The 15639-nt window shown below is 57.6% G+C and overlaps 2 protein-coding genes across 2 annotated transcripts; both read left to right on the top strand.

Moving 5' to 3' along the window:
* Positions 1–179: 179 nt before the first annotated feature.
* PTGDR (prostaglandin D2 receptor) lies at positions 180–5874 on the top strand. Its single transcript, XM_064461129.1, has 2 exons — positions 180–1143; positions 3147–5874. Exons 1-2 carry the CDS (start codon positions 331–333, stop codon positions 3411–3413), a joined length of 1080 nt encoding a protein of 359 aa, XP_064317199.1. The 5' UTR covers positions 180–330; the 3' UTR covers positions 3414–5874.
* A 3845-nt stretch (positions 5875–9719) lies between these two features.
* PTGER2 (prostaglandin E receptor 2) lies at positions 9720–14577 on the top strand. Its single transcript, XM_064461128.1, has 2 exons — positions 9720–10612; positions 12851–14577. The coding sequence occupies exons 1-2, from the start codon at positions 9761–9763 to the stop codon at positions 13094–13096; spliced, it is 1098 nt and encodes a 365-aa protein (XP_064317198.1). The 5' UTR covers positions 9720–9760; the 3' UTR covers positions 13097–14577.
* Positions 14578–15639: the final 1062 nt, after the last annotated feature.

Below are 15639 nucleotides of genomic sequence, written 5' to 3'. Positions count from 1 at the left end.
CCCCCGGGCCCAGCCCCCTCGCCGTCGCTCGCCCCCCGCCCGCAGCCGCGGGGCTCCCGGGGGAGCGGCGCACCCCCCCCCCGCCCCGCAGCCGCCCTCCCTCGGCCCAGGGCGGGCCGGGCGGCGGGAAGGGGCCGCCCCGGGGGCCGTGCCCGGCCCTACCGCACCGCCTCTCCCCTCCCTCCCTCCTCCCTCCCTCCGCCGGCGGGGGCCACCCGCCCCGCCGGGCCAGTCGCCGCCGGCAGCCGCGGCGTAGCCCGGTGCGGTGCGTCCCGGTGAGCTACGGGACATCCCATCCCGGTACGGCTTATCCCGGTACGGGATATCCCGATGGGGGAGGATTACCGGTGCCGTAACAACCAGTACATCGAGAGCGGGCAGTCGGCGGTGCCCGGCTCGGTGCTGTTCGCCGCCGGGCTGCTGGGCAACGTGCTGGCTCTGCTTTTGCTGGGTCAGCACCGGAGGCGCTCCCGGTCCCCCGGTGGCCGCCCGCCGCGGGTCTCCGCTTTCTACGTGCTGGTAAGCGGACTGGCAGTCACCGATCTGCTGGGCAAGTGCTTGCTCAGCCCCATCGTGTTGGCAGCCTACGCCTACAACCGCAGCCTCAGCGAGCTGGGACCAGGAGGGCGCACGGAGGACGAGCCGGGTGTCCTCTGCCAGCTCTTTGCCTTCCTCATGGCCTTCTTCGGGCTGGCTCCCACCCTGCTGCTGCTTGCCATGGCGCTGGAGTGTTGGCTTTCCCTGGGGCATCCCTACTTCTACCGACGGCATCTCACCCGGCGGCTGGGTGCCGTGTTGGGGCTGGTGGCGGCGGGGCTCTGTGCCCTTTTCTGTGCCCTGCCGCTTCTGGGCTTCGGGGTGCCCATGCAGTACTGCCCCGGGACGTGGTGCTTCATCCGCATGGCCGGTGACGGGCCGCGCGACCTCGGCTTCCCCGTCCTCTACGCCAGCTTGATGGGCCTGTTGGTGTTGGCCATCGGCGCCTGCAACGTGAGCAGCATGAAGCACCTTTACTGCATGGCGCGGCGGCAGCCCCACCGTGGCCCCCCTGCCACCGCTGCCCCTCGCATGGAGGAGCTCGACCACCTCATCCTGCTGGGGCTCATGACCGTCCTCTTCACCATCTGCTCCGTTCCACTCATTGTGAGTAATCCCACTGGCCCCCTCCACCGGAACAGCCCCCCCGCCCCCTGCCCCCAGGGGCTTGTGTGGTCATTTTGGCCCTCCCTGAATACCCACCGCCCCATCCCCACAGGCCAGTCACTGCATTAACCCCCCCGGAAAACAATTCCCCCTCACCGCCGCCTCCTCCCAAGGAGGTTGGATTGTTGCTTTGGTCCCCTCTGCATAGTCTCTCACCCCGAGATGGAGGGAGGGGGTCAGGTCATTGCCTAAAGCTCCTTGGAATAGCCCCCCCATCAGCACCACTCAGTCCCGGGGGCATCAGGTCGTTGCTGTCGCCCTTGGAATAAACTCTGGCACCATCACCCGCTCCTGGAGATGTCGGGAGGGGAGGCTTATTGTTTTAGTCCCCTCTAAATAACCCACCACTACAGCCCCATCCCTGAGGGTCAGGTTGTTGCTTTAACCCCCATGGGATAAGCCCCCCCCCATCACCACCACTCTGTCCCAGAGTTGTCGGGAATGTTGTGTCATTACTTTGCCACACTCTGAGTGTCCCCCGCCCTGTCCCAGGGTCTAGTCATTGCTTTAATCCTCATGGAATAAGCCCTAGCACCACCCCCCCATCCCAGGATGGTGGTCCTGGGGGTTAGTTCATTGCTTTAACCCCCTTGGAATAAAATTCCCCCACTATCATCACCCTGTCCCAGGGGGTCGAGTCATTGCGTTGCCCTCCTTGGAATATCCACCACTAGCACCATCCCATCCCAGAGATTACTTCATTGCTTTAACTCCCATGGAATAACACCCCCATCACCACCACTCTGTTCCAGAGGTGTTGGGGGCGGCGGCGAATTACTTTAGCCCCCTCTGACTATCCCCCACCCCATCCCAGGGGTCTGGTCGTTGTTTTAACCACACTGGAACAACAAACCCCCCCTGCCCCATCACACCCCCCCCCCCCCCCCCGTTCTTCTGGGGTTGCCCCAGAGGTGTCGGCGGTGTTGGGGGGGTTGGTTCATTGCTTTACCTCCTTGAAATAACTCCCCCTCCCCAGTGTCTATTCCTAGGGAGGTCGGATTATTGCATTAGACCGTTCAATAACACACACCCCATCCCCACTCACCCCATCCCTGAGGTGCTGGGTGGATCCAGCTCCCTTTGAACCGCACCGGATGTCCTGACTTGCGGGAAATACTCCCTGAAATCCATCCCCTTCTTCCCCGGGGATGGGGGTCCCACTGGTGGGGTGGTGGGGTGGGAGACCCCCAGCATGACAGAGCCCTTGTTGCCCCCCCTGCAGTGCCCAATATCCCGGGGCCGGATCCTGCAGCACCGCCTTGCTGTCGCCTGCTGTGAGCAGGGCTGGTGCCACGGCAGTGGCTATCCCAAAATCGGGGGCGGGGGTGCAGGTACTGCCACTGCCCTAGGTGACAACTTCCACCTCCGCTCCCTGTCCCCTCTGTCATGCTCTGGAGCCATATCATGATGCACCAGCCACCAGCAGCCCTGGAATTACTGGGCTCATACTGGTTTTGTAATAACCTCAGCAAAATCCCTGTGGTCCTCAAACAAGCAGGGCTTCAGTCTGGATCTGGAGGTGGAGGAAGGACCTTGAGCCAGCAAGAGCCACCGTCTGGCTGCGGTCCAACCAAGTTATCCAATGGATGCCTGGTCTGATACCCATCGGGGGGGAGGGGCAACACAAGTGGGGTGTCCCAGCCTCGGGGGCAGAGCAGCACCCACCACCGCAGCCTGAAGAGGTTAGATGCTCCCTTTAGCTGTGAAAAAAGCCCAGGTGCCAGGACCAGCTCTCCAGCTCTAACCTCCTGGTCCTGATGGGGATGTGATGCCCCAACTCCCAGTTTCAGGGTCTGCAACCCACAGTATGCGCCGATTCAATGCATAAGGATATCGGGGGTTAAAACTTCTCTTGGTGCTCCCATGGGAATAGTTTTCTCTCAGCTTTACCCCAGTAGTGAGACCTTTTTTCATTTTTCCCTATTTCTTTGTTTTTTTAACAGATCCGGGTATATGTGGGGGCATTTGCTGCCGATTTCAATGAGAACGCTGACCTCAGTGCCCTGCGGTTTCTCTCTGTGAACTCCATCGTGGACCCCTGGGTCTTCATCATCTTCCGCACCTCCGTCTTCCGTATGTTCGTCCGCAGGCTTTGCCGGCGGCTGAATTCCCGGAAAGCCACCCTGAAAGGACCTGGCCCGGGAAGGGATGGCCAGTTCTGCTCCCTGGGCTGGCGCAGGACAGACACCCCACAGCTTAGTTTCTCCTGAGCGTGTGGGTCTTGCAGAAGCTGGCAGCTGCTGGTGAGGATGAGGAGTGAGCCTTCAGCCCCGCATCCCCACTCCGGAGCATCTCGGGGCAGCACGAGGATGTCGCAAGTGGGGACGGTGTCCGGCTTGCAGTGAGGGGCGGGCACGAAGCGTTTCTGCCCCCTCCCTGGGGATGCATTTTGCCCCAGAGAAGAACCAGGGGAGCTCCCCGGAACCTGTGAATACTTTCAAGCAGCAGCACTTTGTGGAGGGTTTTGGGAGCGCCTGGCTCCAGGAAAGCAGGATGGTTTTGGCATGTGGTTTCAGGGCAGCAGGGACGCACAGGGAGGAGAGTTGTGTGTGTCCCCATTAAATAAAAGTGGTTTGGAGCCCTGCTCCATCGCCTTGTCCTGTGCGTGATCCCCTCCCACGCCATGGGAGGCTATCTGGGGCTGGTTTGGGGTGTCCCCAGCCTGGGCGAGGGGGTGTGAGGGAGCCTTTGGGGTTGTGGAGACGCAGAAACTTGAGCAGCGGCTCATGGCCACACCAAGGAGCCGCAGGTCTGGTGGGGTCCCTTCTTGGGATACCCATCATCTCTCCCCAGCACATCCATCATCCCTCCCTGGGATGCCCATCGTCCCTCCCGTAACCCTGTATTCCCTGAGCAAGGCTGTGGTGTCTCCGCAGCAGCTTGCTTTTCTCTTGCACATTGATTCCTCTAAGTGGTAATGTTGCATTTTTGTTACTGAGATGGCTTCCTGTCCGGCTATAATTATTTTAATTTGGTATTTATGATGATCCTGAGCCCTAATAAGAGCAGTAATTGAGAGAATACAGAGCCTGGGATGTATAACCTCACTGTGCAAGCAAGTAAGCAAACAATCATTTTAATGAAAAATCCATTTCCCCTCAACCACATGGATTAACTGAATTTAATATCTGCCTCAGGTGACCATTTAGGCCAAAAAAATGATGATGGCCAAAGTCCCCATCTGCCTAGTGTCCTTGGAGGAGACAGGGCAAATATTTATCTTCCTCAATTTATGTAAGCCTTGCAAGGTATGGTCATGCTTCTGCCAGTTCTCACGTGATATTTACTCTTGGTGTCAAATGGATTCTGTTTTGAAGGAAGAAACTAATGGAAATCTATCTTGGTGCTTTCTGGAGGTGACCTGGTTGGGCTGGCTCTGGCTGTTTGACCAGCCACACTCTCCTGGCTGGAGAAAAGGGTAGACCGGTATTTGGGGATGTATTTGGGGGACCTGCAAGCTCCCTGCTTGGTGCCTCTCATCAGAGTTTTCTAAGGAGAAAGAAATTAAATGAGCGCTGGTCCACCTATCGGTTTCATGTTACTGGCACATTACTTGGAGATGGCTCACGTGGGACCACAGAGTCAACAGCCTGAGCCTGCGCTGTGGCTTTCACCTTCACCGGACGTGTTTCACCACAGCAGGATGAAGGTCAGGTGAGATAGCAGCTCTGCAAAATCTTGCTGTTGTCCCACCTGGCATGGTATCTCCTCCACCCCATGGATCCACGCACCGCTCGGGGCAGACAGACCAGGCATGGCCAGGCTAGGAGCGTGCAGCAACGTGAGCCGTGGGTGCTCGGTCTGTGCCCAGGCTGGGACAGGCTATCATCTGCCCATGACCCCAGCGAGGATTAACTCCTGAGGAGCTACCCAGGAGAGGTCCCTGCCCCACAATATGTGTATTTAGAGCCCAGGGCAACTGTGCTCCACGGAAAGCAGCCATTAAATTTAAAAAACCACCCAGGTTCTTTATTAAGGTGCATGAATACAGACTCCATCTGAGCGCTGAGATGATGAGCACACCGTTGTGTCTGACCCCTCCATGAGTTTATCATCAGAGGAAAGAAATCATGGAGTCACCAAGAGCAGTGGGGGTTTGCAGGCTGCTGGGGTAACCCCTGCTGTCCCTGCATCATCCCCACTCCCCTGCTGGGCCTGTGCACATCCCGGTGACCTTGACACGCTCATCTGGCTTTGATGGTGCTTTTAATCTGTGTTGTGCCCTTCCTGGTGTCCTACCTGCTCTGGGAGCAGACTTAGAGTCTCCAGTCGGCCACCGCTGCCTCTGGGTGGACTGAGCTCTGGCTGCAGCGAACAAGCTTTGCACCTGCTGCTGAATGCCAGGCTGCCCTCCGAGTAGATAAATCACTCCTTGGTGTGTTCCTGGGGCCTGGGACTGCCGTATCACGGTCCTCTCCAGAGATGGCAGCACGTCCCCAGCCAGGGCTGGGCACCGAGCTGGCCTGAGCATGCTGGGTACAACAGCTGCAAGGAAGGGACTGCCACTCTCCACCCCAAATTGCTCCCTTGGACAATCCACTTTTTAATGGCCAAACACATATGGTTTGGGGCTTCAGGAGTCACATCAAAGCTCAGAGCCCCTTCCTATTACTGAGCTTGGAAAAAAAATGAAAATAAAATGAAAATAAAATTAAAATTAAACGAAAAAAATCCCTGCAACATGCAGTTTAGTTGTAAATGTTGCTAAGCAGGAACGAAAAAAGCCCAGAAGCTCAGGGCTCTCCAGCCAAATGCTGAAGAGCCTTCCCTGATTGCATCCTCCTCCCCGGCTTCTCGTGCTGCTCAGTCATTCCCTGCGGGCCCCCGCCGCACCAGCTTGCTCCTGTGCCAGTGATCCCCAAAGGGATGGACCTAATGCTTAATGGAGGCCATAAAGAGACACTGCTGGGCTCCAGGCTGTGGCTCACACCAACGACGCTCTTTTTGGAGCTGTTGCGCCATGCCTGCTGCCCCATCCCATGCTCACGGTGTCACCAGCATCACTTAATCCTGCATCCTGCTCCTTTCCTGGACATAAATTGAGCATGGTTGGATTTATTTTTTTTTAGCTCATGAAATCCAGGCACAACTTCACTCATTTCCCGGCAAATTGTTCTTGCAAAAAGCCTTTTTTTTTTCCTTTTTTTTTTTTGTCTAATTGTCTGCCTGCATTTTTCAGCCATTCTGGAAGCAGGAAGGCACGTGCCTGGGCAGGCAGCAGTGCTGGAGCTGCCAGGCACCCGAGCCAGGGCTCTCAGCCTGCGGGGCTGTAAGACACAACCAGCCGGTGAGCAGTTTGATATTTTTTTTAACCCATGAACCCAGGTGCTTGCACAGGATGGCAAGCCAAGGCACCCAAACCTGGACCTGCCGTGCCACTGCTCAACCCTGCTTTCCTAGGGTGGCAAGTGAGGCTTCTGGGAGCACCATTGTGGGAGATAAGGGACGGGGCTGGGAAGGGTTTGGAAGAAAAATTATGTCTGGCTTTGCTAAATACAAGTCAGATGAGTTTTTGGTTTAAAGGGGTTGTAATATAAATATAATATCTAAATAAATATAAATAAAGATCTAAAGGGTGGATGTCAGGAGGATGGGACTAGGCTCTTTTCATTAGTGCCCAACGGCAGGCCAAGGGGCAATGGACAGAATTTGGAACACAGCAAGTTCCCCCTGAACATGAGGACAAACCCCTTCCCTGTGCGGGTGCCAGAGCAGGGGCACAGGCTGCCCAGGGAGGCTGTGGGGTCCCTTCCCTGGAGACATTCACCCCCCGCCTGGACGTGGCCCTGTGCCCCTGCTCTGGGGGTGCCTGCTCCAGCAGGGGTGGGATGGGGTGAGCTCCAGAGGGCCCTTCCAGCCCCCACCGGTCTGGGATTCTGTGAAATACACCCTCCATGTGCAGGAGGACTGGTCTTCTCCCTGCCCACGGTGCCAAAGCTGTCCTTTAAAACCAGGGATGGAGCAGGACCCCAGTGCCCTACCTAACCATAGGCAGCAACCTCCAGAGGTTAAGTCCTCTTCACTGCAGGGTTTTTGTGAAAGTCATGCAACTTTCCAACAATCCCAGATTTTTTTTCTCCAAGTGGGTCAATGCTGGAAACCTTCTTTTAGGGAAGACAATGCCAACGACCCTTGGGAGGACATATGGTCTTTGTTAGAGGCAAGGCACTCGAGATAAACATGGAAGCAAAAGGAAGAAAACAAATAGACTTCCCAAGAAACAAACAGATTATACCAAGTGGCATGTTCCTGGTTTTGAGCTCAGAAAGAAGGAGAAAAACAAAAAGCCCAGCTATTTTCCTATTATTGCAAAAATATCCCATCAGAGGCGACTGTCGGTTGAGAAGCCTGAAGCCCCAAATGGGTATTTAAGGCTCCAATAGCTGCCAGGAAAATGAGCTCCAGAAGATTCCAAAACCCTTTCCTGAGCTGTGACACAGAATGCCAAAAAGGAGCGGGACACTGGGAAAAGCCTTGGAGCAATCACCCTGCGCGGTGCCTTCTGCTCGGAAAAGGTCTCCAGACGAGCAGACTGCAGCCTCCGTAAGCTGCTCCCATGGATCAGGCCAGGATTTGGCCTCAGGACCATTTTTTTTAACCTGATTTTTGCGGATACCGCAGAAGGCGGAACGTGCCAGGGTCCCATCCAACCCTCGGGAAGCCGACAGGATCGCTCTCACCATCAGACGTGTCTACAGGCTTTGACGCTCTGCTGGATCAGGTCTGCAGGGCTGGGAGGGATGTAACAAGAGGTCCTGGAGTGTGTGTTTTTCTGGCCCATCTGCCTAGAGGGTTGGTTCTGGAGAGGGCTAAAACACACCCCTGGCTTTGGCCATGGGAACAGGGAGGTGCTGTGACGAACAAAACCAAAGCAAAGAATAGGAGCAGCCCCTCGGAAATGGAGGTGCTGTAACAAACCGCAGCTCACCCAGCCCTGGAGTTTGCCGTATACCGTATTTCCTTTACGAAGTTCCTGTTGCAAAAGCAAGGCTTTAAAAACAACAGCCAAAATGTACTTGTGGCAGCAACCTGCTGTGTCCATGCTGGGGTCAATCAACGCTGCACCATTTCCCTGGGGTTTGGGGGGACCAGAGCATTTTGCAAGGATAGTTTCACACCAGATCATGGATGAAGGGCTGTACCTGAGCCCTGCCTGGCCCCCAACTGAGCTGGATCCCAGCTCGGCAGCCGAGGGCAAAGGCTTTGCTCTCAGCAAGGTGGGGAGAGGGTTGGGATCATCACTGGGGAAATACTACACAACAGCGAGAGCTTCCTGTACCAGCTGCTGAGCCCAAAGCCCCAGCAGAAGGAGCTTTCCTGGATCTGGTATTTGGGGTGGGTGAGCCACAGTCAGCCAGGCTTGCAGTGGGAAGAGGGGTTCCCCCCGATGTCCCCCCCACACCCCACTCGTGACCAGGCACTGGCTGCAGGCTGCACCCCCATGCGGAGCGCTGATGACCATGGGGCTGGCCATGGGGCAGGGTGTTCTCCGGGGGCTCCGGGTGCCTCTGGGGCTATGGGGGACCCACCTGCAGAGCCCAGGCTCAGCTGCAGCTCTACAGTAACTGCCCTGCACCAGGCCAGCAGAGTCAGCACTGGGGCTCATCATGCTTCGGGGTCCTCAGGCCAGTACCGGGGCTCGCAGCCCACCTGGGGCTCCCGGAGCAGCACCAGCACCATGGCTTGATGTGAACTTGGTGCTCCCAGACTGGCAGTGGGTATTGCCGTGGGTTGGGAAGTCTCGGATCTGCACCAGCTCTTGCTGTGCCTCTTGGGGATGCCAGATCGCCATCGGGGCTGGCTGTGCCTTTGGGATCCCGGAGCTGCACCGAGACTCTTGGACTGGATTGGGGCTGGCTGTGTGCAGGGTTCCTGGACTGGCACCGGGACTGGCCATGCTGCTGGGCTCCCAGATTGGCACGAGGGCTAGCCCAGCATCAGGGCTCCCACAGCAGCACCAGGACTTCCATATCTTGGGGGTCCTGAACTGGCACCAGGACTCCCACACCGGCACCGGGGCTGGCTATGCGAGAGGCTCCCGCATCACCACCGGGCTGGCCGTGCCACTGGACTCCCAGATCGGTGTTGGGGCTGGCCCAGTGTTGGGGCTCCCGCAGCAGCACCGGGGCTTCCAACCTGGCACTGGGTCTTGCTGTGAGCCTGGGGCTTCCAGATCGGTACCGGGGCTGGCTGTTATCTCAGGGCTCCCGAACCGGCACTGGGACTCCTGGACCAGCCCCGGTGCTGGCCACGCTGCTGGGCTCCCAGATCAGCACCGGGGCTGGCCCGGCGCCGGGACTCCCGTACCTCGGGGCTCCCGCAGCAGCACCGGCCCCGTCGGTCCGGCCCCGGGACTCCCGGCCCCGGCCCCGGCTCTAGCCCGGCGCGGGGTGTCCCGCGGCCCCCCAGCCGCTCGCGAGGGTCCGGGGCGGTGCGGGGCGGGCTCGGGGGCGGCGGGCGGGGCGGGGGGGGTGGGCGGGAGGGGATGGCGGGGAGGGGAGGGGCCGTGCCGGCGGGGCGGGCGGTGGCGGCGGCGCAGTCGTGCGGCGGCGCCGGGATGAACGGGACGGGACAGGGGCTGTGCGGGCTCGGCGGGGGGCTGCCGGCCGGGGCCCGCCCGCTGGTCAGCGCCGTCATGTTCTCCGCCGGGCTCTTGGGCAACCTCCTGGCCCTGGGGCTGCTCCTGCGCTGCCGCCGCGGCCCCCGCGCCCACCCGCTTTCCCTCTTCCACGTCCTGGTGCTGGCCCTTGTGGTCACCGACCTCCTGGGCACCTGCTCCGTCAGCCCCTTCGTCTTGGCTTCCTATCACCGCAACTGCACCCTGGTCACCCTGGCCAAAGGAGAATACATCTGCTTCTACTTTGGTTTCGCCATGAGCTTCTTCAGCCTTGCCACCATGCTCATCCTCTTTGCCATGGCGGTGGAGCGATGCCTGGCCCTGGGGCAGCCCTACTTCTACAACCGCTTTCTCAGGCCCCGCGTGGGGTTTGTTGCCCTGCCCGCCATCTACACCTTCTCTGCAGCCTTCTGCTCCTTGCCGCTGATGGGCTTCGGGCAGTACGTGCAGTATTACCCTGGCACCTGGTGCTTCATCCAGATGCATGGGAGCTACTTCCAGAATAATGGTGCCGAGGAGGTGTCTGGGTCGGACATCACCTTCTCGCTGCTCTACGCCACCCTGCTCCTCCTCCTCATCCTCTCCGTGCTGCTCTGCAACCTCAGCGTCATCGTCAACCTGGTCGGCATGCATCGCCGTGGGCAGAAGACCCGCCGGCTGGCCACGCTCGAACAGCCCCGAGTGGCCGGTGGTGGCAGCCGATGCATGTTCTCCATGGCCGAGGAGATCGACCATCTCCTTCTCCTCTCCATCATGACCATCACCTTTGTCATCTGCTCCCTGCCGATCACGGTGAGTGCGATTGCCTCTCCCTGGTGGGGTCTCCCTCCCCAGCACTCCCATTTCTCTCCCTCCCTTTATAACTCCGCTGCCCAAACCTCAAGGGCTGAGGTCAAAGCTTGGCTCCTCCTGAAGCTCAGGAGAGCCCAGCTCTGTCACAAACTCTAGGCAATTTGCACATCCCATGGGGAACTGGGGGAATCACCCCCCGTATCCTGAGTTCTGGCAGGAGGACGGGGTGGCAGGAGGACAGGGTGACAGGAGGACATGGTGATAGGAGGACGGGGTGGCAGAAGGATAGGGTGGCAGGAGCAGAGATGCCTTCCCATCCCACAGAGTCTCCGAGGCCAGGCAGCATGGCCCAGGCAGGGTCCAGGGCAGGGGTCCCCTGGACCACACGGCATCACTGCAGTTCCCAGGAGCTGGGCACTCATAGTGGAGGTGTGAGGGGTGGCAGAACAATAAATTAGACATCCAAAGGTGGGGATGAAGGAGATGCCGCTCGGCTGGAGACAGTGAGTGTCTGCGCTGGGCAGGTAGAGTTATCCCAGATTTCTGTGGCAAGAGGGAAGGATGGAGCTGGAGATGTGGGCAGGCAGCACAGACCTCACTGGCATACGGAGGTCTCCACTCCTCCGCAACAATACCGAGGCGCAGGCACAGAGATGGGCGATTGCTGGGAATGGAGATTGGGCACATGGGCCACAGCATGCCTCATCCCAAGGGTTGTGCTCATGTTCCCGTCCGTCTGTGAGGCTTTCAGCAGAAATACGGGGTTGAAATACTGTAGCCAAGTGAGGAAGGGGAGAGTGAGTCCCTTGGCTCTGCCCCATGCTCTCCCCACCAAAGAGATGCTTTTCATCCATCCAAGCCATATTACACCAGCAGCATCGCTGAGTCCAGAGCACATCAAGCTACTCGTGTCCCCTGCCCATGTGTGCGAGCCTGCTGTGGCGGGAGGTCATTTTATTCCCATTAGAAGCGAGCCCCACCAAGGTTGGGAGCACAGCCAGTGCTAATTTTGTGTCTATGGAGTTAAGCAGACACTACCTTCCCTTCATGCTCCCTTTCTTTTCCCAAGGGAAAATAAAATAACCACAGGCTGTAGCCAAGCCAGGCTGCCTGGGCTTTAAGACAGAGAAAAGACAAAGCAGTAATGTCCAGGTGCTCACGAGCATCCCGAGAGCCAGAGTCAACATCCTGAGAGATGCTTCACCTCCCGTCAATGGGCCCACACATGGTGGGCAGCTCTCCCCATGTCCCAAAAAAAGCCCAGGTTTGGATGACATGACGGCTACGAAGCGGAACCTGTTGGTGGGGACACATGGAAAGGGCTCTATGGGTTTGCTGGGGGCAGACAGGACAGGAAAGTGCCACTGATGGGGATCCCATGGGCCCTGTGGTAGCAGATACAGTCTTACCCAGAAGCACAGCTGGTTTTTCCTTTTCCCATCGCCTGGCTCCCATGTAGGGTTGTGTTTGGGCTGCGTTTTGGCACCATTTCAAACCGAGCTGCCGAACGCTGCCAGAGCCTCCTTGGTGCAACACTTTCTCTTCTTGCTGGGGCTGCCTACAGCAGCCACCCTCTGAGGAGCAGCCTGGCCACACGAACCCAGAGAGCATCAGGCCACAGCACCACTAAATCCTTCCCAAAAAAACCCCAGTCCCAGGGCAGCCCTGGGAAATGATGCGCTCTTGGCAGCCCCAGGTGCCGGCTGCGACGGGGCCACCTCGTGCCATGGGATGCACCAGCCCTGGGTGGTACCTGACAGATCTCAGCTGGAGGAGGGATGCTCATGCCTCCTGCACCCCCAGCTCCATCCCGATCCGAGCATCCCCTCTCCCCCCAAAGTGAGGGGGTGGCGATTCGAGCCGTATGAGTAAGGAGTGCTGAGTCACACTTCCAGGAAGCCCCGTAAGTTGCTATGAGTTGGCATGTTGCAGGAAGGACCAGAGCGGTCCAGCACCCGCATCCTCTCCAGCTTGCACATTTATCTGTCCCATGGGGTTTTCAAGGTGAGACCCACCGCTTCCTTGAGCAGCCGCCGGCTTAATTGCGTTTGGGCTAAACGAAGCCTCACCATGTGCTGAGAGCAGAGCACAGGCCTGGCTTTCTTTCTCAAGAAGTTCATTTAAACCTGTGGATGCAGGAAGCATGCTGTGACAGCCCAAATCTCCCCAAGAAGCTGCCCAGAGGCCAACTCCTGGAAGCCCAGACCTGGCATTATTTCTCCCCCTCCTGTTTTACAGATCTGCGCCTACATGAACAAGTTCAGCCAGACAAACAACAGCCTCAGCTGGGACCTCCTAGCCCTGAGGTTTCTCTCTATTAATTCCATCATCGACCCTTGGGTCTTTGCCATCCTGAGGCCACCAGTCCTGAGGTTCATGCGCTCCATGCTGTGCTGCCAGGTAACCCCCGTGAGCCAGGACAGACGGACTCCATCCCCCGCAAAGACAAAAGTGGCAGCACGGCTGGACCCCAGTGGGCAATAGAACCATCAGCCTGTCCAGGAGACATCTGCCAGCCTGGGGTGAAGCGCAACCCTGGCAGATGTTAATGAAGCTCTGCCTTATGGCCCATAAAGAGACGTATCTGCTGCAGATACGGGTGGCCTGGCCAGGTGTCACTGCATGTCTGGGAACCCCCTGCAAAGCCAGCGTGGTCTCTCACAGGGCAGAAAACACAGTGGGGCAGGATTGGAGGGGCTGATGAGTACCTGGATATTGCTGTCACCCTTAGATGGGTTGCTCCCGCCCAGCAAAGGGTGCAGGCCGTGTTCGGCCACGCTGCGGGAGGGTCGGGGGGTGAAGAGTGGAGAGCTTTGCTGTAACACTACTGCTGTGGGGCAGTGTTGGGGAGCGGAGCTTCCTGCTGCTGTGCTTCCCAGCAAGGTCCCCGTGGTCGTTCAGGCTGAAGGCAGCCGTGCAGGCAGGGGTACGGGACCCAGACGTGGGGCTGGGTGGTGACCGCTGCTGCAAGTGCCTATCTATGCCCCCAGATCCCTAGAGATAGGGTAGGAGAGGAAGGGAGCAGTGTATCCCCAAATATTCCCCTTTATTTTCTGGATAAAGTAGCCTGGGTGCCTAAAAAAATGCACTTTATCAGGTGTAGGTTTGTGTGCATGTGTCTGTCTGTCTGTTCCCTGTCCCCAGAGATTTTACGTGCCGGTGGGTGCCAGCCCAACATGTCTGAGGGGCACCAGGACAGAAAAAAAGCCAAATTGTGGCACTTCCTTTGCGCTGTGATGGCCAGCGGAGCTGTGTGGCCCCTCCTGAACACCCATTTGCAATTTTCCTTGCCCTGTAGTTTGTGCAGGAGCCAACAAGGGGGCTAAAGACCCCGCTGGGGGAATGGGAGGTTTCGGTCACAGCCATGAGCTTTACTGACGTCCAGGGTGATGCCGCTGATGGGTTTTGGGTTGGCACAGGGGAGGGCTCATCCTCCTGGGCTGCCTGACCAAGAGCCTTTGCTCATCCTCCTGCCAGCCTGGACCAAACCTGCTTAGGGGCATCGTTTCTCTAGAGGTTTTATTTGGAAAAAAAACCCAACCCAACCAAAAAAAATGAACAAAACCAAAAAGCCCAAGCGTGAAAACATCCTGGTCGTCAGTCCTGCTCTATCGGGCAGCATCCTTCAGTGCCACTATTTTGTTTTGTGGGATGTGCCTTTTGCTCCTCGGGGCTCTGGGCTGGTCCCCACCAGGGGAAGGAGCATCCGACCCCATGGGTGAGCTGGGTTTGTCCTGAGGCCATCGCTGCTGTTAGGGATTGCTGGGAGGGCTCGTGGGTCCTGTTTTTGCAGGATCCAACAGTGTCGTGCTCTTGCAAGCAGAGTGTCTTGTTGTCCGTTTGAGAGCTGCAGCTCAGCTCAGAAAGCCCAAAGGTGCCAAGATTTGGAGTTTTTCTGTGGTTCATTAGTTGAGGTGATGTAACAAAATATATTATTATTTAAATAATAAACGTCTCTCAAAGGAGCCGGCTGAATCCTGTGTGGGTTTGTGCTCAAGATACACCTCAGGGTAGATCTGGCTCCTGGAGGAAATGTGTCACCTGCCTGGAGCATCAGTGGGATGAAGCCTCCGGGACAGGGGGAGAGGGCAGGAGGGGAGCCTGAGAGGGGAAATGTGTGCCTACAATTTCCTGAAAAGTGAATATAAACCGTGTTCTATAGATGTGTGATGACAGTTTTGCCTTACCGCTGCAACCTGGCCCCTGAGATACAGAAATACCCCCTCTGAGCTCTTCTCTAAAACTTATATACCCTGAAGCCAGGGAGAGGCAGGCCAAGCTCCTACCTGTTATCAAAATACAAAGAAAAAAAAAAATACCCACCCTAAAAAAAGGCAGAATTTATGTCACTTTTGTCAGGCAGCCAATATCCACAGGAAGTTTACTGGCCTCCAAAATGTGTGTGGGCAGATGTCAGGCATGGGCTGCTATTGCTCAAGCCCTGCTGGCGGGTTTCTGGCAGCGCCCTGCAGCTGGGGGGTGGCTGGGAGGTTTTGGGGAGGTGGCTGGGAAGTTTCAGGGGGTGGATTTCGGGTGGGGGTGGGGGTTGCAAGATGTGCCTAGTGCATGGGGTTGCAGCTGGGGTGCTCCCCACGCTGTCGTGTAGCTCATGCAATTAAGTCATTCACCCTGTCGCCGAGCCCTGGGTCTTGAGATTTAGCAGACTCCCATGTGTCGCTCAGAGGTCATGGTCACCCGCCTGCCCAATTAATTCTCCATCTGTGCATGCAGCAGCAGCAAAGGCACTTTCTGGGTTCAGGGCTTGTGCACCCTGTTGTGTCTCAGTGGGTGCTTGGCTGGAAAAGGAACCAAAAGCTTGGGAAGAGCCGTGGGTCCCTGCACTTTGTTAGTCTGGATGGTCATGACCTGGTTGCTCATGCTGAAATTTTGGGACCAGTTGCCTAATCCTCTCCTAAGCCAGAAGGAAAGGCTGCCTGGCATGCAAAAGATGGAAAGAAAAGGAAAAAACCCATCATGCTGCAAATGGCAGTGGCGGGGGGGGGTGTCACATCCCACAGAGAACAGCT

Source organism: Phalacrocorax carbo, chromosome 9, assembly GCF_963921805.1.
Source record: "Phalacrocorax carbo chromosome 9, bPhaCar2.1, whole genome shotgun sequence".
Classification (NCBI taxonomy): domain Eukaryota; kingdom Metazoa; phylum Chordata; class Aves; order Suliformes; family Phalacrocoracidae; genus Phalacrocorax; species Phalacrocorax carbo.
This window is presented reverse-complemented; position numbering and strand designations above follow the sequence as displayed.